The following is a 24352-nucleotide window of genomic DNA, read 5'->3' on the forward strand; positions in this document are numbered from 1 at the left end:
TACATTATTTCAGACTCTTGCACTGGAAATGTTCATAGCATATCCATAGGGGCAAACACAGGATTTTTAAATGGGGGTTTCCAAATGCATACTTTTTAAACCAAGTTATTTTTGGCACGCTCCCGCTACCTTCTGGCTTTCACGCTACGAGAATTGGTCTGCACGTATCCACCAGCCAAGCCGTTTATATTATGGGCTGACAACTACTTGTAGAGTAAAAAACAGCGTAGATAGTGCCACACTCAGTGCTCCCTGCAGACAGTGCCACACACTTCCCCCTGTAGACAGTGCCACACACTGCCCCCTGTAGACAGTGCCACACATTGCCCCCTGTAGACAGTGCCATTCACTAACCCCTGTGGACAGGGCCACTGTGCCCCCTGAAGATAGTGCCACAGTGTCCCCTGAAGATAGTGCTGCACGCTTTAACAAGCACTCAGTGTACCTGTTCCCGTGCGGTCCTCTCCTCCAGTGATGCACTCCTGGTCTCTTCTGACTAGCGCTACTCCAGCGCAACGACGCAGGCGGCGCCTGCATCACAAAAAAAGCGCTGCATGGCGGGGAAGGGAACTGATGGTTCTCTTGCCTCGCCAGGGCTGTCAATTGTGTTAGCATCCTAAGGACGTGGATATAATTGAGCACAATAGTATGTACGGACCTCCCGACCCTGTTCACAGGGGGGTTTTCAGGCAACTGAAAACCCCGCCTGTGTGCGCCACTGATCTTGTCAACAAGGCCCAAAGAACCGTGCTCAGGACATATCAAGAGAGTAAGGGTATGTGCACACACAAAATAAAAAACGTCTGAAAATACGGAACTGTTTTCAAGGGAACTTGCGATTTTCGCTGCGTTTTTTACGGCCGTTTTTGGAGCTGTTTTTCAATAGAGTCAATGTAAAACGGCTCCAAAAATGGCTCAAGAAGTGACATGCACTTCTTTTTCGCGGCTGTTTTTTTTACGCGATAAAAAGTGGCCTGTCGGAACAGAACGCAGTTTTTTCCCATTGAAATCAATGGGTAAATGTTTGGAGGCATTCTGCTTCCGATTTTTTTTTAAAGTTTTTCGGGCGTTTACGGCCCAAAAAACGGCCGAAAATAATCAGTGTGAACATACCCTAATGTGCATCTGCCCATCCATAGAGCTTCTTATAGGGAGTAGTATCTATATATGAACACTGCTCCCCTCTGCCGCTCCTGAGATCACTGTTTCGGGTGTAGTCTATTATAAAGTTATTACGTTCCTTTAACAAAAAAACAAAACCTCTTTCTTATTTACCCAAAATCTCTAGTCTGACATTCCAACATTCTCCATAAGAGAAGTGGAGCAGGAATGTGATCGGCGGCTCTTGTGAACCTTCCTGCAGATCAGTCACACAGTATATTGCGCCAGGCTCGGTGACATATCTCTCCAGGGACATCTGCCCCCTGCCCCAGCCCCCACCGGCAGCTGCGGATGTTAATTACTTGTTAAAACCCCTAATGATTGACATAATGATACGATGTCCAGCGTGGGGCAAAACAAATCAGTGCACATTATCCAGCTCACTATTTCATGGCGAACATATAGAAGTGGAATAAGGGATGACACCAGCAGTAATATCATGTACATATTGGAATGGAATAACTAGCGTATCCATAGAGGATAATAGAAGAACACCACAACTGTCCAGGAAAGACGAGTGTCCGTATACTTATACTACTCCAACCGTGAATCGGTCTCAAATCTCTATATACTCAACTATACCCATTACATGTATGTGGCTGAATACTCAGATAGTGAATCATTTAATATATGTATTTACTACTGATAATTATACCAATATTAGGCTCTGTTCACACTGACGTCAGGGACGTCCTTTGGAGCCTTTGTCGGCAGTTTCGTCACATTTGGCGGCAAGAATAGCGCGGCATGCAGCTTTGTTGCTGCACTCGAAAGGATCAGGGTATGTTCACACACACTAATTACGGACGTAATTCGGGCGTTTTTGCCCCGAATTACGTCCGAAAAATGCGGCTTGAAAGCGTTGACAAACATCTGCCCATTGAAAGCAATGGGCTGACGTTTGTCTGTTCACACGAGGCGTATATTTACGCGCCGCTGTCAAATGACGGCGCGTAAATAGACGCCCGCATCAAAGAAGTGACCTGTCACTTCTTGGGGTGTAATTGGAGCCGTTATTCATGGACTCCAATGAAAAGCAGCGCCAATTATGTCCGTAATGGACGCGGCTTTCAAGCGCCTGCACATGCCGTTACGGCTGAAATTACGGGGATGTTTTCTCCTGAAAATATACCCGTAATTTCAGCCGTTACGGACGCTGTCGTGTGAACATACCCTTAACATCACAGCGGAACCACGACGGCCCCATTATAAGTCAATGGGATCTGTCTAACGCCGTTTGCGTCCGTTGTATGGTGGATCTGGCAGTGTCATGGCTTCCGTTATAAACCGAAGCAGATGTTAACAGAGCCAGAGAAGTCACCAAGGCGTATATAAAAATACAAGTGCTTTTATACACGTATGGGATCCATTCTTTATAATACACACTTTAACTGCTGCAGAACCTCTTTTGAAAGACGAAGCACAAGCTTTTTATTTACCACTGACTGAATAATATGAATCATCCGACTCCCGGCACCTCCGCTGATCAGTTGTTTGAGGGAGGCCGCGGTGCTCGTGTAAACACATGGTTTTCCTTCGTATCCGTACTTGCTGTGCGCCGTTACATTTGTCGGCTGTGCAGCGTTTTGCACCACTGTCCCACTCGTGTCCTACTCGTACGAGCACCCCGGACCCTACAGGCTGCATGAACACATTGCGGATGTTGCTGCACCAAAACGCAGGAAATTCGCAGGTAAAAACTGTAGCTTATGTGCGTTTTTCAGTGCGCTTCTTACGTTTTAATGCGTTTTTCGGCGCGTTTTCATGCTGTGGATTTTGGTGCGTTTTTCCTCAGCACTAGGCAGATACAATTCGCAAACGGAAATGCAAGATCAATTGACATGCTGCAAATTTTTAAATCCGCTCCGCAGGTCAATTTACGTGCAGAAAAATACCGCAGCACGTACATGAGATTTCCTGGAATCTCCTTGACTATGCTGGTGCTGTATTACTCGTCGCGGCAAAACCGCACGTAATACGCTACGTGTGCATTGACCCTAAAACAGCTGATCGAGAGAGTAGGACTCCCCCCGATCTAATATTGATAACACCTTTAAACAGAAACTCTACGTATTATTATATTGTGATTATTTTATTCTTCTTCTTATTATAATATTTTTGGATTATTTATATGTTTTCCCGGATTTAGGAACAGGTATACAATTAGTTCCTCTCCATATAAAACTTTGGTAAAGTCTATTTTGGCAAAATGAAACTTGAGTTCCCAGTGTTTTTCCAGACTGTAGAGCTGCTGTGGGACTACTAGCTCCAGCAAGCCCTGGCAGATGTCACCTGGGCAGCATGTTCCAGGTCCGGCGCTGCTGGCTGTGAGCGCACATGCGTGTCCTGGCTGCAGGATCTGGAGGAGGAGGATGGGGAGGGGTGACCGGGAGCTCCAGCTACTACTGAGCCGCTCTCCTCCACTCACTGCCCACTGACAACTGGCAGCAGCGCTGCTCACCACTCTCCGCTGTCACTTCTGCATTAATAGATCTTTGGGCTCCTTTTCCTCCAAGCAATGTGAATGGATTGTGGCATTTTCTGGGCGAGGATGCTGGCAGGGACGCGGAATACTTCTCCCTGGGCAGGAAAGCTGGCAGCAGCAGGACGCAAGGTGCCCACGCGCACTGATCAACGCGCACTGAAGTCGCTGACAGTCGCTGGTTCATGGTAGCGCAGGGAGTCGCTGGTACATGGTTGGCGCAGAGAAGGCGCAGAGAAGGCGCAGAGCTCGGCAGCTGCTGCCAGGCTGTGATCCGGCCCCGGAGTGTGGGCACTGGGTACGCTGAAGAAGGACAACAGCTGCAACACTCACTCCATACAGTTCTGGAGAACTTCTTGTCTGCAGGATTACCTCTTTTACTGCGACATTATCGCTTTGTATGAACTAGGGCTAGAACTCAGGGTAAAGTAACCAGGAGTAATAATTGGTGATTTCTCCGAGACTCCGCATTAGTTGTGCCCATCATGTGGGCTGAGGCTTCCCCCCTGGCACTGCTCACAGCCGCCTCCTTCCTGCTGGCAGCTGCCCGGGGGAGTGGGGAGTATTGTCACGGCTGGACGGACGCGCAGGACGTGTGGAGGGACGGATTCCAGTGTCCGGAGAGGTTTGATGGGGACGACTCCACCATTTGCTGCGGGACCTGCGTCCTGCGCTACTGCTGCAACAGCGCCGAGGCCAGGCTGGAACAGGGCTTGTGTAATAACGACAGACAGCAGGGGGCGCCAGAGCACGGCAGAAACGATAAGGATAGTCCGGACTCTGCAGCAGGTAGGAGTGGAGCGCCAGCGCTGGTGGGTGGCATATACAAGGGATGTGACACCTGATGCCAGGCAATGATTTTATCTCAGGGCAAGAGTTATCTATCTAAACATGTACAACTTATACTCGACTTATTTCAACAGCGAAGCCATTGACTTCTACTGTCTAGTGAATACATTGCTGAAGATATAGTGTGTGTGTGTGTGTGTGTGTGTGTGTGTGTGTATATGCTCATACAAATATTATTGTGTGTATTTTCACAGCACCTACTTACTTTTATTGTTGTTTATTCTTTTAAATGACTCAGTTGTGCGACATATGTCAAAATATCTCATGCGGTTTGAGCATTCTGACATACATGAAGCCACTTATGGCAGCTGCTTCTAGCCGTACATTGTCAACACCGGCTGGAGAAGAGTTTCTCTCCTCCAAAAGTTTTTGTTGGAAGAGTCAGAACAACATAAAAAATGTCTCTAAGTATCTCACTCACCATGTGTAAGACCGAATACTGAAGAGCTGACAATCTAATTCCTTATCTCTGGTTTGTATAGTCATTCATAGTTTTATACAAAGCCAATAGTGACATAACCAGGTTACCTGGAGGAAGACCAAATAAATATAGGGAGAATATACAAACTTCATGTAGATGGTGCCCTTGGTGACTTATGACCTTTATTCTGAATCTATCCTTTCTTTCTTTCTTTCTTTCTTTCTTTCTTTCTTTCTTTCTTTCTTTCTTTCTTTCTTTCTTTCTTTCTTTCTTTCTTTCTTTCTATCTAATCTATCTATCTATCTATCTATCTATCTATCTATCTATCTATCTATCTATCTATCTATCTATCTATCTATCTATCTATCTATCTATCTATCTATCTCATATCTATCTATCTATCTATCTATCTATCTATCTATCTATCTATCTATCTATCTATCTATCTATCTATCCAATCAATAATAAGTAGAATTATTTGAAGAACCACAACTCCGATATGAAATGATAGGAACATTTATTAGACATGTAGTACATTTTGGATGGTGTGATGGTGGCAGGTACATTATGTGGCAATCTGACGAGTGCTGATACACTGTGAGACACATTTAATACACTAGACTATTGAGAAAATGCAAAAATCATTGGCATCATTAGGGTTAATTGTTTCATTTATAGGAAAGGGTTAATTTAAAACCAGATTAAAGAGGAATGAGTTTTTTCTTGTTTTTACTATAGAAGGGGCATGCCTCTGGGTAGACTCGGTTGACACTGGGCAGGAGCTGCCTGTGACCCACTTAGGCGCCTCTTCCTTCATTCTGTAGATGATGTTCTTATTCCTGGTAATATGTGTGAATATTTTGACTGCTAAGAGTCAGTTCTGTGCTGAGAATATTTTTCAAAGGTGTCAGTGTATTCATGTTTTATACATGAGGGTGGTAGAAAGCTGGCAGATTTTTCCACTTCTTAATACATAAAGCATTTCTCTGGGGTATTCCAAGATCAATACATGATCTGTGCAATGGAGAGCGATGACTGGATGGAGCGGGAAGGAAGTTTGGGGACTCACATTCGATGGAAATATTTTCTGGGTATTGAAGGAAAGAAGCGCAGCAGCTGCCGGTGTCACTGGATGTGACTTGTTCGATGTTGCACTTGTGGTTTCGGAGCTATTTGCCTGGAGAAAGGTGTGAGGATCATGTTGTTTTGGAACTTTTTTGGAACTGAAGTTTTCAGCCCAGAACACAACAGTTGGGCGTCTGCTTTGGCAAGAAGTAACTGCGATTACGTCCTACTGGCTCTATTATGTCCATTCATAAGAAGCCGGCGCGTCCTAGTAATCAATATTTCACTGGCTTGGAAAATTTAATCTTAAAGATCACCAGCATGATTGTGACACATTAACCCATAGATGACCATAGAAAAACGACTCTTTACACTGTTTTTAAAAACACCTTTAAAGACAACCTCTGTCCATATGCCTTAGGGTATGTTCACACTGTTTTCAGACGTAATTCGGCCGTTTTACGCCTCGAATTACGCCTGAAAAAACGGCTCCATTATGCCTACAAACATCTGCCCATTGCTTGCAATGGGTCTTACGATGTTCTGTTCCCACGAGGTGTAATTTTACGCGTCGCTGTCAAAAGACGGCGCGTAAAAGACGCCCGTGAAAAATAAGTGCAGGTCACTTCTTGGGACGTTTTTGGAGCTGTTTTTCATTGACTCCTTTGAAAAACAGCTCCAATAACATACGTAAAATACGCCGCAAAAAACGCGAGTTGCTACAAAAACGTCTGAAAATCAATAGCTGTTTTCGCCTGAAAACAGCTCCGTATTTTCAGACATGTTTTGCTAAGCTGTGTGAACATAGCCTTATAAAGACTAATAGAGGTCATAAAGAGGGGTCCCCTGCTCAGGATACCCCTCTATAAGCCAGAGAGAAAAACTGATAAGAGTGGCTCTTACTCTGGCGGACTTGACTTGGCGGACATATATTACATTGTCACACATTTCTCCCCGTAATTCAGTTTTTATCGTCATTTGGTTTTCTTATATATAAAAAGACATCACAGGTTGCATAAAAAAGTGTTGTTTTTTCTATGTATCTTTTATAAAAATCACCTTTTATGACGTTTTTATAAAGACAACCCCTGTCAATATGCCCTAATAAGGCTTATTGAAGTCATAAATGGGGGACTATGGATCCCTTTAGCTCCCGAAGAGAGGAGAACTACTATGTAAGAGCAGCCTCCCCGCAGGGAAATCTCAGCCCGTTCATGTATTACATGGTCAGTCAATCATTTGAATGGCCGGCATGTAATACCAGAATACCCCCAGGACAGAGGCGTAGCTAGGTTCTCCAGCACCCGGGGCAAAGATTCAGTTTGCCCCCCCCCCCAACCTCTTTCCCGACATCTCCTTCCCCCTCGCCGTGTTTGTTTTCTCTACCAGTCGACGTGTCATTGCTTTTTATGTAACTCGAGCATAAAAACATTTGTACATTTTACAAGCAATATAGTTCTATACACAACACCAGAACCAAGCCCAGTACATAAATACAGCCCCAGAACCAAGCTCAGTACATAAATTCAACACCAGCACAAATACAGCTCAATTTAGTGCAACCCCTGCCATATAGGTTCACACTAAATTGCTTCCAGCACCCAGCATGGCCCCAACAATGGTAAAGATATGCTGGGAGTTGCTGTTTCACAAAAAATCACACCACCCATCATCTCGCTGCAGATCATACAGTGACTACATTACTGATTAGAGGCAGAATAAACATTTACATTAAGTGACTCACCGGTGACGTCTCTGATTCTAATTATTTTTCTCCATCCGGTCCAGACTTCTCCCGGTCACAGACCATTTCTGCAGTTTGCCGCTCACATGTCTTCAGCTTCTCACTTTTCTAACATTTCTACACCTAGAAACAGAGATAAAGTTCTCTTTATACCACATACTATGCCCCTAAATATAATAGCGTACCATACACCATACACTGTGTCTCACACACACGCACGCACGCACGCACACACACACACACACACACACACACACACACACACACACACACACCGTGCCCCCTGTAGATAGTGCCCCCATATAGCCCACTCCTGTGTAGTGTCCCACATATAGCTCCCCCTATAGTGCTCTACAGATAGCCCAACCCTGTATATAGCCCCCTGTAGATATAGCCCACCCCTGTATATAGTGCTCCACGTATAGCCCAACCCTGCATATAGCCCCCTGTAAATATAGCCCACCCCTGTATATAGTGCTCCACGTATAGCCCAACCCTGCATATAGCCCCCTGTAAATATAGCCCACCCCTGTATATAGTGCTCCACGTATAGCCCAACCCTGCATATAGCCCCCTGTAGATATAGCCCACCCCTGTATATAGTGCTCCACAGATAGCCCACCCCTATATATAGCTCCCCTGTAGATATAGCCCACCCCTGTATATAGTGCTCCACATATAGCCCACCCCAGTATATAGCCCCCCCTGTAGATAGAGCCCCACCATAGAAAAAGCCCCCCCTGGTAGATAAAGCTCCCCCCACGTAGGTAAAGCCCCCCCTGTAGATAAAGCCACCCCCGTAGATAATGTCACACACTTTTTTATTATGATAAAATAACAAACTATTCAAACTCACCTTAATCCCGTTCCCACGCCGTTCGGCAGCAATAGAGACCTTCTCTCTTCTGCGCAGGTCTCCTGGGGTTGAACGCTTCCCTGTCAATCAACGCCTTTCAATGGCGCAAGCGGCGCAAAGTATCGCGCCGCCTCACTCGTAGAAAGGAGCTGAATGGCCGGCAGTGGCGGATTAAAGAGGCTCTGTCACCAGATTATAAGTGCCCTATCTCCTACATAATGTGATCGGCGCTGTAATGTAGATAACAGCAGTGGTTTTTATTTTGAAAAACAATCATTTTTGAGCAAATTATGAGCTAGTTTAGATTTATGCTAATGAGTTTCTCAATGGACAACTGGGCGTGTTTTTACATTTTACCAACTGGGTGTTGTACAGAGGAGTGTATGACGCTGACCAATCAGTGACCAATCAGTGTCATATTCTTCTCATTGTTCCAGCCCAGTTTCTTTCACTGCACAATCACACTGTCCTGTGGATCATGATGGGCTGGAACAATGAGAAGTGTAGGACACTGATTGGTTACCGATTGGTCACTGATTAATCACTGATTGGTCACTGATTGGTCAGCCTCATACACTCCTCTGTACAACGCCCAGCTGGTAAAAAGTAAAAACACGCCCAGTTGTCCATTGAGAAACTCATTAGCATAAATCTAAACTAGCTCATAACTTGCTCAAAAATGATAGTTTTTCAAAATAAAAACCACTGCTGTTATCTACATTACAGCGCCAATCACATTATGTAGGAGACAGGGCACTTATAATCTGGTGACAGAGCCTCTTTAAGTAGACCATAGGCCCTGGGCTCTTCCACAAACTTGGGCCTCCCTTCCCCACCGCCACTCTGCCATGTCTATAGTGAACACCACCTTTATGTGTGAGCATTGACAAATGGTTGTTACGATTCCCCTTGTCAAAGGGCTGTGTCCCTACATACTGACAGTCTCCAACCATCGCTGACAGTATCACACTGTGTAGGGACACCTCCTCCTGACAAGGGGAACGGTAACACGCATTTGTCTATTAGCTCTGGGTACACAGAAATATGTAGAATACAAGGATTACCTGCAACAGACATGTCAGGAGAGGAGATCCCCTATAGATCCAGTGACGTCTTCTCTAACGGGAGCCGTTTTCTTTTCTTCTCCATCTGACACAGACCGTTATGGCGACTTCTCCTGATGATACATCTTTGCCCATCACTTCTGCAGCCATTTCCAGCCCCTATAGAAACACACAAATTTAGACACCAAGGCCCAGGACCATACATTAAAGGGGTGGTCCGGGCACGGAACGTTTTTTATACTGATGACCTATCGATGTGACCGGACAACCCCTTTTACTTAGACTAATAAATTTGGACCACAGACTAGATTATAGAATACATACAGACCCAGACCTTCTAAACCTATTGCAGTCCTCAGAGCAGACCCCCTAAACAAATACAGACCCCATCACAAGCACCCTGAATAAATACAGACACCTGACCTGACCCCCTACACGAATAATGATCCCAGACCTGACTCCCTTAATACAGACCTCAGACCAGACCCCCTAAACTAATACAGACCCCTAAATAAAGACCCCAAAACTAATACAGACCCCTAAATACAGACCCCATAAACTAATACAGACACCAGACCACACCCCCAAATACAGACCCCCTAAATACAGACACCAGACCTCAAACTAATACAGACCCCCTAAATAAAGACCCCATACCAGACCCCCTAATCTAATAGAGACCCCTAACCTAATACAGACCCTAGAAATAGGCCCCCTAAATAGACCCTGTAAACTAATACAGACCCCAGATCAGACCCCCTAAATACAGACCCCTAAACTAATACAGACCCTAGAACAGGCCCCCTAAATAGGCCCTATAAACTAATATAGACCCCAGACCTCAAATAAAAACAGACCCCCTAAATACCGACCCCCAGACCACTTAAACTAACACAGACCCCTAAATATACAAACCCTAAACCCCTTAAACTGATACAGACCCCAGACCAGACCCCCTAAATACAGACCCCTTAAACTAATAAACACCAAACCTCCTAAATACAGTCCCCAAACCAGGCCCCCTAAATGCAGACCCCACACCAGACCCCCTAAATACAGTCCCCCTAAATACAGACCCATTAAACAAATCAATCCCCTTATACTTACAGTCAGTCTCCTCTGTGGAGTCTCCTCTGTGGAGTCTTCTCTGTGGAGTCTTCTCTGTGGAGTCTCCTCTGTGGAGTCTTCTCTGTGGAGTCTTCTCTGTGGAGTCTTCTCTGTGGAGTCTCCTCTGTGGAGTCTTCTCTGTGGGGTCTTCTCTGTGGAGTCTTCTCTGTGGAGTCTCCTCTGTGGAGTCTCCTCTGTGGAGTCTTCTCTGTGGAGTCTTCTCTGTGGAGTCTCCTCTGTGGAGTCTCCTCTGTGGAGTCTTCTCTGCGGAGTCTTCTCTGTGGAGTCTCCTCTGTGGAGTCTTCTCTGTGGAGTCTCCTCTGTGGAGTCTTCTCTGTGGAGTCTTCTCTGTGGAGTCTCCTCTGTGGAGTCTTCTCTGTGGAGTCTCCTCTGTGGAGTCTCCTCTGTGGAGTCTTCTCTGTGGAGTCTCCTCTGTGGAGTCTCCTCTGTGGAGTCTCCTCTGTGGAGTCTTCTCTGTGGAGTCTCCTCTGTGGAGTCTCCTCTGTGGAGTCTTCTCTGTGGAGTCTCCTCTGTGGAGTCTCCTCTGTGGAGTCTTCTCTGTGGAGTCTCCTCTGTGGAGTCTTCTCTGTGGAGTCTTCTCTGTGGAGTCTCCTCTGTGGAGTCTCCTCTGTGGAGTCTTCTCTGTGGAGTCTCCTCTGTGGAGTCTCCTCTGTGGAGTCTCCTCTGGGGAGTCTCCTCTGTGGAGTCTCCTCTGTGGAGTCTTCTCTGTGGAGTCTCCTCTGTGGAGTCTCCTCTGTGGAGTCTTCACTGTGGAGTCTTCTCTGTGGAGTCTCCTCTGTGGAGTCTCCTCTGTGGAGTCTTCTCTGTGGAGTCTTCTCTGTGGAGTCTTCTCTGTGGAGTCTCCTCTGTGGAGTCTTCTCTGTGGAGTCTTCTCTGTGGAGTCTCCTCTGTGGAGTCTTCTCTGTGGAGTCTTCTCTGTGGAGTCTCCTCTGTGGAGTCTCCTCTGTGGAGTCTCCTCTGTGGAGTCTTCTCTGTGGAGTCTCCTCTGTGGAGTCTCCTCTGTGGAGTCTCCTCTGTGGAGTCTCCTCTGTGGAGTCTCCTCTGTGGAGTCTTCTCTGTGGAGTCTTCTCTGTGGAGTCTTCTCTGTGGAGTCTTCTCTGTGGAGTCTCCTCTGTGGAGTCTTCTCTGTGGAGTCTTCTCTGTGGAGTCTCCTCTGTGGAGTCTCCTCTGTGGAGTCTTCTCTGTGGAGTCTCCTCTGTGGAGTCTCCTCTGTGGAGTCTTCTCTGTGGAGTCTTCTCTGTGGAGTCGCTGCTGTTGCTGCTCCTGCGGTCATGTGACCAGCAGGTCTCTAAGCAATAGTAAAAACTTCAGAGATAAGGTCATGTGACCTTATGTCTAAAGGTCCTTTTGCAGGACATATACATTGCAGTTTCGTCTCGGTTTTTTCAGCGATTCGCGGCAAAATCGCGACAAACCTACAATGTACCATGATAATTATAGTGCAGGAGGGGGTGACGATGGCGCCCCCCTCTAAGTTGCGCCCAGGGCCCCGCCTGCCCCCCCCCTAGCTACTCCCCTGCCCAGGAAACTTATGGCCAAACAAAAAGTCCTCAGCTGATTGCCAGAGGTTTCAGGAGCCAGACCTGTCTGTCTTTAGAGAAGGGGCTGTCTTCTTGGGGGGGGGGGGGGGGGGGCGAGCCCTTTAACAAAAGGAAATATTACGGTTGGGACCATTGATGATTCTATGAATGATTGGTGCTCTCTGTAACTCCCATAGATTTCGGAGCAGTGGCGACTACTCCTGCCCCCCACCTTTTCTTAAATATTTGCTTGACAAGTCGGGAGCTCCTGTAGTGGATTATCATCGAGTACCGGATGCCATTATGTCTATTGTTAAGGCAGATAATACGGAAGATTAAAAAATAGTATTGAACATTTGGCTGTTATCATTATAAAAGTCCAGATGATAATAAACGGCTTCCAGACATCTCTAGGGGCGGCTTATCTCCTGCAGGAACAAAGGATTGGACATGTTGAAATCTAATATGTCCTAATGGTCTTTCCCCATGACATCTGCCGTCGGGATACCCCCATACACATCAGATAGTCAGCCGGTGCTGCCGAAATCAGTGTGTTTGGCTGACTGTCATCTATAGTGTATGGGCACCCTAAGAAGGGGTGGCAGATGATTTATAGGGATGTTAAATAGTGGTAAATCTTCATTTCCTGTCTGACAAAGTCTAAGACATCAAATAAAGAGAAGATACTCGATAGAATTTGGGTGTTGTCTTTTTGCATTGATCTCTCACCTTCCATACTGATCGACATTACTTTCATACTAGATATTAATAGACTTTCAGAACAGACCTAAAATCTTCTCAATCGCTCACTGTAGCATGTTCAGCCATTCACTTTGCTGAAAAGGGGAACATGAATGGCCCCAGCTCTGAACCCCATTTAATGTGACTTCAGTTGACATACACTATATGGACAAAAGTATTGGGACACCTACACACTATACCAACAGGTACTTTTATGATATCCAATTCTAAATCCATAGGCATTAATATGGAGTTGGTCCCCCGTCCCCCCCTTTTCAGATAAAACAGCTTCCACTCTTCTGGGAAGGCTTTCTACAAGATTTTGGAGTGGGTCTGTGGGAATTTTTGCCCATTCATCCAGAAGAGCATTTGTGAAACCAGACACTGATGTTGGAGGTCCTGGCTCACAATCGTCATACTAGTTCATCCCAAAAGTGTTTATGGGGCTAAGGTCTGGGCTCTTTTCCTTCAGTCAAGTTCTTCCACATCAAACTCCCCCAACCATGTCTTTATGGACCTTGCTTTGTGCACTGGAGCACAGTCATCCTGGAAAAGAAAAGGGCCAAACCTTGAACTGTTGCTGCAAAATTGGAAGCTGCAATTGTCTATAATGTATTAGTATTCTGAAGCATTAAGATTTCCCTTCACTGGTCTAAGGGGCCTAGGCCAAGCCCTGGAACACAACACCATAGCATTGTTCCTCCTCCACCAAACTTTACAGTTGGCACAATGCAGTCAGGCAGGTAACGTTCTCCTGGCATTCACCAAAACCAGACTCGTGCATCAGCAGAGCGTTGGCGACTTTTTTGCACTATGCGCCTTAGCACTCCACGACCCCGTTCTGTAACTTTACGTGGTCTGCACTTTGTGGCTGAGTTGCTGTGGCTCCTAAACGCTTCCACTTTACAATAATACCATTCACAGTTGTTTGTGGAATATCTAGGAGGAAAGAAATTTCATGAACTGACTTGTTGCCACAGTGACGTCCTATTACAGGACCACGCTGGAATTCAGTGATCTCTTTACAACGGGCCATTCTTTCAAAAATGTTTGTAAAGTCGACTGCAGGACTAGTGCTGGATTTTATAAACTTGTGGCAATGCGGCTGAATGAAACACCTACATTCAGTGATTAAGAGGTGTGTCCCAATACCTTTGTCCATATAGTCCATAAAGGCAATTACTACAAAAACCCTTTAAAAATTACTTATTTCGATTTCGAAACTCTGCCATTGTGGCTCCACATTATATTGAGGAGTCAATATTACAGCTTACTGTACAATTGTTAGTCTTGCTTTTTTTTTTTTAGATATTGTCATCTAGTGTTACGGCTTACCCCCAATGTACAGCTTATCATGTGAGGATGGGGGGGGGGGTGGGGGGTTAGGGCTCTACCTACAGTCAGGTGTTACTGCTGGGGGGAAGGGCTGCTGAGTACAAATTTGAGATTAACCAATATAGATCCTGTTTGTATTTGCCATAAATGGCCAATTAAGAAGAATAAATCAATTTTAACTTCTGATTTACTAACAAATGGATAGATATTGGGTGGAAATCTTTATGTGAAAAAAATAAATAAAGTAAATGTAATATTTTATTAAATAAAAACACATAAATTAATAAAAAATAAAAACATTCATGACACTTCTCCTTTAAGACTGGCCAGAAAGGACACACTGAAGTGAGTTTGCAGCACTTGTTTGAAGCCACGTTACATATCATATTAGGAAATAGCATTATGAGCAATTCTCCAGTATAACGTTATTATTGATGCGGTTTATAGATTCTCTTCACATTCAGACAGGGCTAGAAAATTAGAACTTTGCTGCTGGCACCTAACTTTTTGGGTTGTTTTCTATTGAAATCTATGGCAGTTTTTATTGCCTGGGTACTAGAGTGACATGATCCTCAGCATGGTGTCAGCTGCCAGTTTATGGTCCTGACCTTGGTAATAACTTTGAGTAATGCTATGACATTCCCACGTGTTATTGGAGCGCAGTAGTAGCTGCTTTTGGCAACTCTGCGGAGACTCATGCAGGGAATTTGAGAGCCACATGGGTCCTTTGAGCCACTGGTTGCAGGACACTTGTCCACAGTGTATTTAGATCCTCAAACTCTTACCCAAGTGCAGAATTCTTGTACAGCATTGATCTAATGTGACATGTATTGACTGGAGACTACTTCAGCAACTCCCACAGTATGCCCTGTAATCCAGCCCCGCCCCTGAGGAGCGGGCACCCATAGGCCTGAGATGACTTAGGATGCCTCATATCATTGTGCATTCAAATTGTACCTAGGACCTAAATATGTGATGTATGATTATGCATGTAATGTGTGGTCTGGATGCTGAGTCTCAATATCACCCCATAACACTGTTGAATATATTGACACCTGATCAGTCTCATCCATCCGCAGTCTGTGCATTGCCTGTAAGTTTTTTTATTTTTGCCAGCCATTTCTATTTTATGTCTAAATACTCATCTGACTGTTCACTCAGATGAGCGCTGTGAGGCAGCTCCACCTCAGGAGTATTGCTGGTGTTGACACCCACTTGTCTAGTATAGCCACATTTGCATATTTTTTTAAAAAAGCTCATAACTTTTAAAATAATAAACGTTTTTGGACACAATTTTTACTAGTATTATGAGTGTGACAGCGCCTATTAGATTAGCTAGGAGATAGGGCATTACTAAACTAGTGACAGAGTCTCTTTAAATTTCAAAATCCAAAAAGTTGCTCACCTAATGTCCCAGCCCCAGCCTCACATGACATTACTTTTGTACTCACTAATGTTATGGGCATGAACCTTTTGTGCAGAAAGTAGATGAAAGACACCTGCTATTACCAAAGATCATACAAACGTGTGGTTGTCAGCGGAAAGAATGCGTTTCACGCGTAATAAATTCAACAAGAGCAGTGATCCCTGGTTATTTTCTTTAAATGTGACGTAAAGACTAATTTTATAACCTACAACGCCTGACATATTTGTATATTTACACAAGTTCATTTATGGGAGTTACTCTCGTTTATGGTGGTCCCATATCAAAGATCATAAGATAATAGAAAACCCTTCATTGACTGTCTTGTTATTACAGCATTGGACAAAACCTATTTCCCTTTCCCATATTCCCCCTAAGAGCATTAACAGTGAGGGAACCCACTAAGCACCCCCAGTATTTAAGTAATGAAGGACTCCACAGGGCTCATGGAAAACACTGTGGCCAACATGACCTCCTACTGTTAGCTTCCTACCGGCTAATATTAGATCGTGTTCAAACAGACCATATCTCCAGGTAAGAAATGGCAGCTCGGTGTCAGAAACATTAAATCCAACCTCTTTTTTGGAGAAAGAAGAATTCCAAGAAGATTGTGACTCCAAAACCCAAATGACTTGTATTGTGTATCCAGTAGTCCAGAATATCTGCTAGTCCAGCATCATGCTGGTCCTTGTTGTACAATTTTACTACCCCTCACGTGTTATTAACTCTGTAGTGCACGTTGTACATGCTCGACTAGGGAAATCCCATGAAAAGTATTTTCACTATGTCTCATAATAATCATCAAATATATGGAATGCTTATGCTTATCTGCTATCTATGGCGTGGGCTGTGATACTAATGACAGCACTAATAAGAACATGCTGGGAGTTGCAGTCTTACAACAGCTACAAGTTGCAGACAAATGATCTACACTATGATCTGTGTTCGCTTCTCAGTAGCCATTTACACATTTGTACAGAAGTGGAAACATTCTCCTTTACGGTACTTGATTCGTAGCCTTTCCTGTGGTGACTACTAATGAGAAAATTGGTTGAATAAGTGAAACGATCCCACCTGTCTATTGCACGGCATCCCCTAATCCTAGAATTACAGCCCCGGGGTCCGCATGCTGCATTTATTTTAGGAGTTTAGTCAATTAGCAGTATGTAAGACGGGATATGATTGAGCGGCCAAAGCAAAAACATTGATTTACTATGTGAGCAGTGCTAATCTTTTAATGTACTATAATCAATGAGTCATAAAAGTCACAACATTTCTTATGATCGGTAAAGCTGCCATAGAGGTTATCATTTTTGTTAAAATATCCAATACTTTTTTTAACAATCCACAACAAACTAAGTACACCCGAGCAAGTACACCCCACCAATCGCTAAAATGAAGCAGCAGAAGTGCTCGTGCGAGCGCTCAGCCGCTTCGTGTCTGTTTGCTTTTTCCGGAAATCAATGTATCGGAGTACGAGCTCAATAGAAAGTCTATGAGCCCGTACTCCGATACATCTGCTTTCTGCAAAAAGCCGAGCGCTTCAGCTGCTTTGTTTTAGCGATTGGTGGGGTGTACTTGCTCGGGTGTACTTAGTTTGTTGTGGATTGTTAAAAAAAGTATTGGATATTTTAACAAAAATGATAACCTCTATGGCAGCTTTACCGATCATAAGAAATGTTGTGACTTTTATGACTCTCATCGATTATAGTACATTAAAAGATTAGCAATGCTCACATAGTAAATCAATGTTTTTGCTTTGGCCGCTCAATCATATCCCGTCTTACATACTGCTAATTGGCTAAACTCCTAAATTGCCCCCACCAATCCAAACTTCTGACATGTCACTATGACATGTCAGAAGTTTGTTAAACGTTTAGGTAAACTTTAAAAAAATCCCGCAAAACCAAAATGCTCTGCATGTAGACTTTTTCACATTTTACTATAGACTTTAAAGCAACATCTGGCTGCAACATTTTTGGACAAAAATAAAATGGTGCAAAAAACACAGCGAAAAACGGCACAATGAATGTGAGTAAATGCTTTGTGTGTCTGAATCCTGCCTTAAAGGCTATGTAAACATTTGAAAGGGACTTTTTTTTTATTAAAAAGGTCAATCATTGTGATTGGTGCAACTTTATAATTAGTTTTTATTAAAAATTATTTTTACTTTTTGAGATTCAGCTGCTCTGTATTCTGTATACAGAGCAGCTGTATCTTTTGCTGAATCCTGTACCCATTGGGTGTCAGTGGGTCCTGTGTGTCTCTGACAAGCAGTATCCACCTGTAATCTATCACATCTAAATTCATAACAGATACACGCAGGACCCATTGATATTGAATCCGTCAGGTACGCGGGACTGACGGATTCAGGTCTTAGTGCGCGATACAGTTGCTCTGTATAGAGGATACAGAACAGCTGTATCTCAAAAAGTGAAAATAATTTTTAATAAATTAAAGCCTTGTTAGGTGCGCACATTTTGCCTCTCTTTGCTACGTATTAGTAATGGAATGGTTCTGTTTACGGGTTCCAGTAATTTTACTGAATTTGTAACTGATGTCATAATATTTATTTGGCATCAGATTCTATCTGTTCTGTTCTGGTCAGTTGTATACACATAATAGAGGGGTCAAGGATTCAACTTGGCCCCCCATTAGGATGCCCGTTTAAATCACCCAGAAATGGAGAGCCTGAATTTGGCTCCCCCCTCTGCCTCCTCTCTATGACCCTTTGTCAATTTCCACCCGATGTTTGCAGATGATATAATTTTCCTGAGCCCTGTATAAATCCACCCACCTACTAAAGAGGCTTCAACTACTCCCTCTCCAAAGGCCACATGATTTGCCTCTATGGTATGTACACACTAGTTCAGTTGTTTTAGTGGAAAGTGAACATACATATAGAAACACCTTTCCATGTTGTAAATGACTTTTTGGACAGTTTTTTCACCTGGAAAAATCTTTGAAGAGGTTCTCACCTAAATATTACAAAATTATGATAAATAAGGCAGTAAGAGCCGTAGCTTAAATGGAATGTCTCCTCAGAAAATGAGCTATTGTTAAATCAAGTTTTAATATTAAACTTATTTTCTAAGAATTTTTTGTAAACATTATCTTCTATGTCTTTATCTATAGTAAAAAATAATGTTAAAAGCTTGCCGTTTTCCTTTTGACCACTGAGCATTATAATAGACTGACCCTTCCTATTCTGTATAGACCACTTCTCAGCAGTGATCTCATTATCATCACAGGCAGGAATACACTGACCGGTAACATCTCTATATAGATAAAACAGGATCCACCATTGACAAAGAGTGAGACACATCTCCCCTCCTCCCCCTCCCTCAGTGGCGGATTAAGTAGACCATGGGCCCTGGGCTGTTACCCAAACTTGGGCCCCCCTTCTGCACCGCTGCCCTGCTGCGCCGTAACTATTTTTAAAACTACCTTTTTGGGCAAGCATTAACAAATGGGTGTTACGATTCCCCTTGTCACAGGGCTGTGTCCCTACATACTGACAGTATCACACTGTGCTGGGACACATCCTCCTGACAAGGGGAATTGTCTATCAGTCCTGGACTGAAGAAAGACTTTTTGTGACAGATTCTCTATAAATCTAGTGACTCACAGGTGACGACGTCTCAGATTCTAGTAGTTTTTTTCCTCTTTTCTTCTCCATCCGGTCCAGAGCTCATGACGACTTCTCCCGGCCATGACTCATTTCTGCAGAATTTGCCACTTAGACGTCTCCTCACTTTTCCAACATTTCCACACCTATAAACGAAAATAAAGTTATCATGGTGCCACATACTGTACCCCTAAATATAATAGCACCAAACACTGCGCGCCTGAATATAATAATACCACACACAGTAAAACACAACATACACACAGCTCCCTGTACATAGTGCCACACACAGCCCCTGTAGATATTACACACCCCCATAGATATCGCCATACACAGCCCCTCTATATATCACACATCCCCCCGTAGAGAGCATTACACATAGCCCCCTATAGATAGTGCCATACAGCCCCCCTGTAGAGAGCGCCACACAGCCCTCCCCCTCTTGTAAATAGCACCAAAAAGCCCCCCATATAAAGAGCACCACACACATACCGCTGTGGATAGCACTACACAGCCCCCCCTTGTATATAGTTCTACACAGCCCTCCCCCTTTGTATATAGTGCCACACAGAGCTCCCCCTTGTATATAGTGCCACATAGTGCTCCCCCTTGTATATAGTGCCACACAGCGCTCCACTTGTATATAGTGCCACACAGCGCTCTCCCTTGTATATAGTGCCACACAGCGCTCCCCCTTGTATATAGTGCCACACAGTGCTCCCCCTTGTATATAGTGCCACACAGCGCTCCCCCTTGTATATAGTGCCTCACAGCGCTCCCCCCTGTATATTGTGCCACAAGGCTATGTACACATCTAAAAACTTTATATTATAATATATATATATATATATATATATATATATAAAATGTATGTGTGTGTATCAGTGTGATTGATTGATTTTATTAAAAAATATTTTTACTTTTTGAGATACAGCTGCTTTGTATCCTGTATCCGTCAGGTCAGCAGGACTGACAGGATCAGTGACACGCAGGATCCACCTCAAATCTATCACATCTAAGATTATAATTGAGCGCAGGGCCCGTTTCACTGATCCCGTCAGTCCTGCTGACCTGACAGATACAGGATACAAAGCAGCTGTATCTCAAAAAGTGAAAATATTTTTTAATAAAATGTAATTACAAAGTTGCACCAAACACAAATTTTTATTAAAAAATAATAACTACTGAGAGCTCTATGGGGGGGGGGGGGAGTTATACTGCAAGGAGGTCTAACCATCTGACTGCAGGCAGAGGGCTCTAGGAATAATCCCCCCTTCCCCCATAGGGTCCTCAGTAGTTACTATACTGCAAGGAGGGGGGGGGGGTTGAGCGTCTAACTGACTGAAGAGAGCTCTATGGGGGGAAACTATTATCCCCCCCCATAGAGCTAGCTTCCGTCAGTTAGATGGTTAGCCCTCCCCTTACTGCATAATCCCCCACCTAGCGTCGGCCAGTGACTTTAATGTTAGTTGGGCAGGAGGATACACCGGCAGCCAGTACCACTAACCTCAGCGACGGTGACCGCCCGGCTCTTCTCTTCTAGCTTCTCTTCCAGCTTTGGAGTAATAGAACAGCCGTCCGTCGCTGTGCTGTTACTCAATGGCGGCGCCCGCACTGTCAGGGAGGCGTGTCCTAAGCACTAGCAGACGTGCTTAACGCCTGCTACCTACCCCTATCCCGGCCAATTCCCTGCTCCTTTTCCCCATCTCCGTAGCGGCAGTTAGCAGCGCTAGCGCGCTGAATAGTTTTATAAGCCTATGTGCGGTTCGGGCTGCCATGGGCTCCCTGGGAGCCTCGGGCCCGGGCGGCCGCCCGAACCGCCCATATTATAATCTGCCACTGCCCTCCCTGCACAATAACCGCTGCACAGATCACAGGCCATGCCTAGAAAACTCTCCCATAGAAGTTAACGGGTCCCCTCCCGTTCACAGGTCCCTATAGTCCATGTCGATGCTGTAAAGCATATCTCTAAATGCTATTACCAGCAGCTCAGGCAAGATGGTTGCCCTCATAATCATCTAAAGAAAATACAATAAAAAAAATCTACAAAAATAAAACAGATTAGAAAAAAAGACCATGTTTCACTAGCTGGTTTAAATTAGAAAAATATAGGCAATACATTCTCTGTAGGTCCCAACAGGACTTCCTGTCTCTTCTCCTTCCGTTCTTAAGAAATTTTTACCTTGGGCTGAAGATCTGAGTAATGTGAGACAGGGACATGTTGTCTGGCAATCTCATTGGAAAGACTGTGGTTGTTAGGTAGTGTGTCTCTAGCAACCAGACTATATACACAAATGGATGAGACAACTAATACCGGAAAAGGATATATTTTTCAATCTGTTTTCCAAAAATGGAAGTGTGAACCGAGCTTTACATGCCAATTTGGACAATTAAGCTGCATTCGTTTGCTCTTTGTGCTCCTATTAAAGACGATTAATATATTTATATGGGATTACAGTCAGTATTTGGTTTATTATTTATCGATTTCTTGTTGCTTCTACAGTGCCCACCTATTCCACCACGCATACACAGATTATATTCACCCACATGATAAGTGACATATGTCCGGTGCTTTGGTCATTTTGTAGAGATGTCGATGACATTGAATGATACGATTTTCTGGTCATTGGGTTGAGTTACATTGAAGTAAGGGAGGTGCGCTCTACCCGTCACCAGACACCATGTTCAACATGATCTGCCCAGCACTTGTTTGTCGGCAGGTCTAAGCATGATGTTGACGTATTTTTCTAAACCAGACAATGTCATCAAGTTCACCGTTAATATTAGAGAATTCTGGTACCTGAAATAATATGTGGATAGTAATATTAATGTTTTCTTAATTTTGTTAATTTTTTTCTTAAAGGGATTTTTTAAACAAACTATTTTATGGCATATAAACTAGATAGAAGTGTGATTGGTAGTGATCCGAAAATTAGGACACCCACAATACCATGTGACCAGTCCCTGACAGAGAAATGGCCGCCCATGCCAAGTTACTTTACATTACACTATGGTAACAGCCGAACTCCCCTGTCTCAGGATCAACATTTGGACCCCCATCAATCACACTTTTATGGTACCTTGTTATAATACCTATCTGAGTTTAGCTTATTTCTAAAACAATTTTTCTGTTTTTCTTCCAGTTCCCATCTATGTGCCATTCCTGATTGTTGGATCAGTATTTGTTGCATTTATCATTTTGGGGTCTTTGGTCGCCATTTGCTGTTGTCGCTGCCTGAGACCGAAGCAGGAACCCCAGCAGAGCAGAGCTCCCGGAAGCAATCGCCTCATGGAAACTATCCCTATGATATCAAGTGCCAGTACCTCACGTGGCTCATCGTCTCGGCAGTCCAGCACAGCCACCAGCTCCAGCTCAAGTGCCAACTCAGGGGCAAGGGCTCCTCCAACTAGATCACAAACCAACTGCTGTCTGCCAGAAGGAGCCATGAATAATGTGTATGTAAATATGCCCACCAATTATTCAGTGTTAAACTGTCAACAAGCGACCCAAATGGTCCCGCACCAAGGACAATATCTTCACCCTCAGTTTGTGGGATATGCTGTACCTCATGACTCTGTCCCCATGACCGCAATGCCACCTTTTTTAGATGGACTCCAAGGTGGATATAGACAAATGCAATCCCCGTACCCTCACAGTAACCCCGAACAGATGATGTACCCAGCAGTGACTGTGTAAGCTGAGCCATATGCCGCAGAATTGCGCTACAAGGAAATGGACTCTGTTGGACAGGCAGAAAATATTGCATTTTACGCGGCTTACAGACTACTTACGTCCGAGGAGAGACTTTGATTAGCATTATTGTAAAATGCATGATGGTGACAAAAGTTATTTTTTTTTAACAATTGTGCATATGCTTTTTGTTTTATTTTAGAGGGGGAGGGGAAACGTATTACTTTAAATGACCTGAGCCAATAAGCTGCTCTTTGCTGAACTGCGTTATGCAACTTCATCAGAGAGCAGGTTTAGTATATTCTGGTACAGCAGGTATAGGGATAATTTTTTCTTCTTTTGAAGTGTATAAAATAAGGTGAAAATAACACGTTTATATTTAAAACAGAAAGACAATCATTCAGACAATCAAACATTAAGACAATGCAATTACCCATTTCGGTCCTGAATAAAAAAAAGTATTTAATAATACATTTCATTATTCTTATTATTAAGGGTTAAGAAAAGGACGTGAATCTGAAACAAGCCATGCCAGTAGTTTCTATAGACGTGCCATCTGTAGAATCTGTCACAAAGGGACTTTATTTACTGATGGAGTATGTCCTGCCAGACCTCAAGAGTCCTATTCTCCACTACAGGTATAAGTTGGCATCTGGAAATTCAGACCTTTATGATGCAAATAACGTTGTAAGTCTAGCCCTGTATCTAAATACCTTGGCCAAAGAAGAGTGGCTTGTTGGAGCCCCCGACATGCTTAGCCAGTCCCCCTTCCCTAACTACTCCCCTGCAGTATTGAAAAAGATATTGAGGTCCTATTCTCCAGAGCCCGGCTTTTACCTATGGAGGGAAGTAGTATTTGTTAAGGTGGCGCAGATGGGCAGATGTCTTACCACCACTAATAGACTATTACCCAAGTCTCAGACCTGCTATATGCTGGAGAAAAGGGAATGATGGGTATATCACATAGAGAAGATCCACCAGGTTGGACAATTTCTGCTAAATTGAGTCCTTCAGATGATCAGAGGCTCTTATTATCACTGTCATCATCTTTTCCATTTAACCATTTAAAGGCATCAACTACTCAGGACTGTCAATTTTTGTCTCTACTATCTATTGGCTAACATGGTACAAAGATTTTGGGATATTTTTTCCTTTAACTCATTTTAATACTTTAATTTTATATCTGTTCCTTAAAAAATCTAATTAGGAATTTTGTGGTCTACGCAACTGGAAATTTTGAAAAA

At 43.9% G+C, this 24352-nt stretch overlaps 1 protein-coding gene across 1 annotated transcript; it reads left to right on the forward strand.

Annotated features, from left to right (window-relative positions):
* Positions 1-3512: 3512 nt before the first annotated feature.
* SHISA2 (shisa family member 2) lies at positions 3513-23577 on the forward strand. The gene is made up of 2 exons (XM_075851659.1): positions 3513-4432; positions 22561-23577. Exons 1-2 carry the CDS (start codon positions 4129-4131, stop codon positions 23112-23114), a joined length of 858 nt encoding a protein of 285 aa, XP_075707774.1. The 5' UTR covers positions 3513-4128; the 3' UTR covers positions 23115-23577.
* The last annotated feature ends 775 nt before the right edge of the window (positions 23578-24352 follow it).

Source organism: Rhinoderma darwinii, chromosome 2, assembly GCF_050947455.1.
Source record: "Rhinoderma darwinii isolate aRhiDar2 chromosome 2, aRhiDar2.hap1, whole genome shotgun sequence".
Classification (NCBI taxonomy): Eukaryota; Metazoa; Chordata; class Amphibia; order Anura; family Rhinodermatidae; genus Rhinoderma; species Rhinoderma darwinii.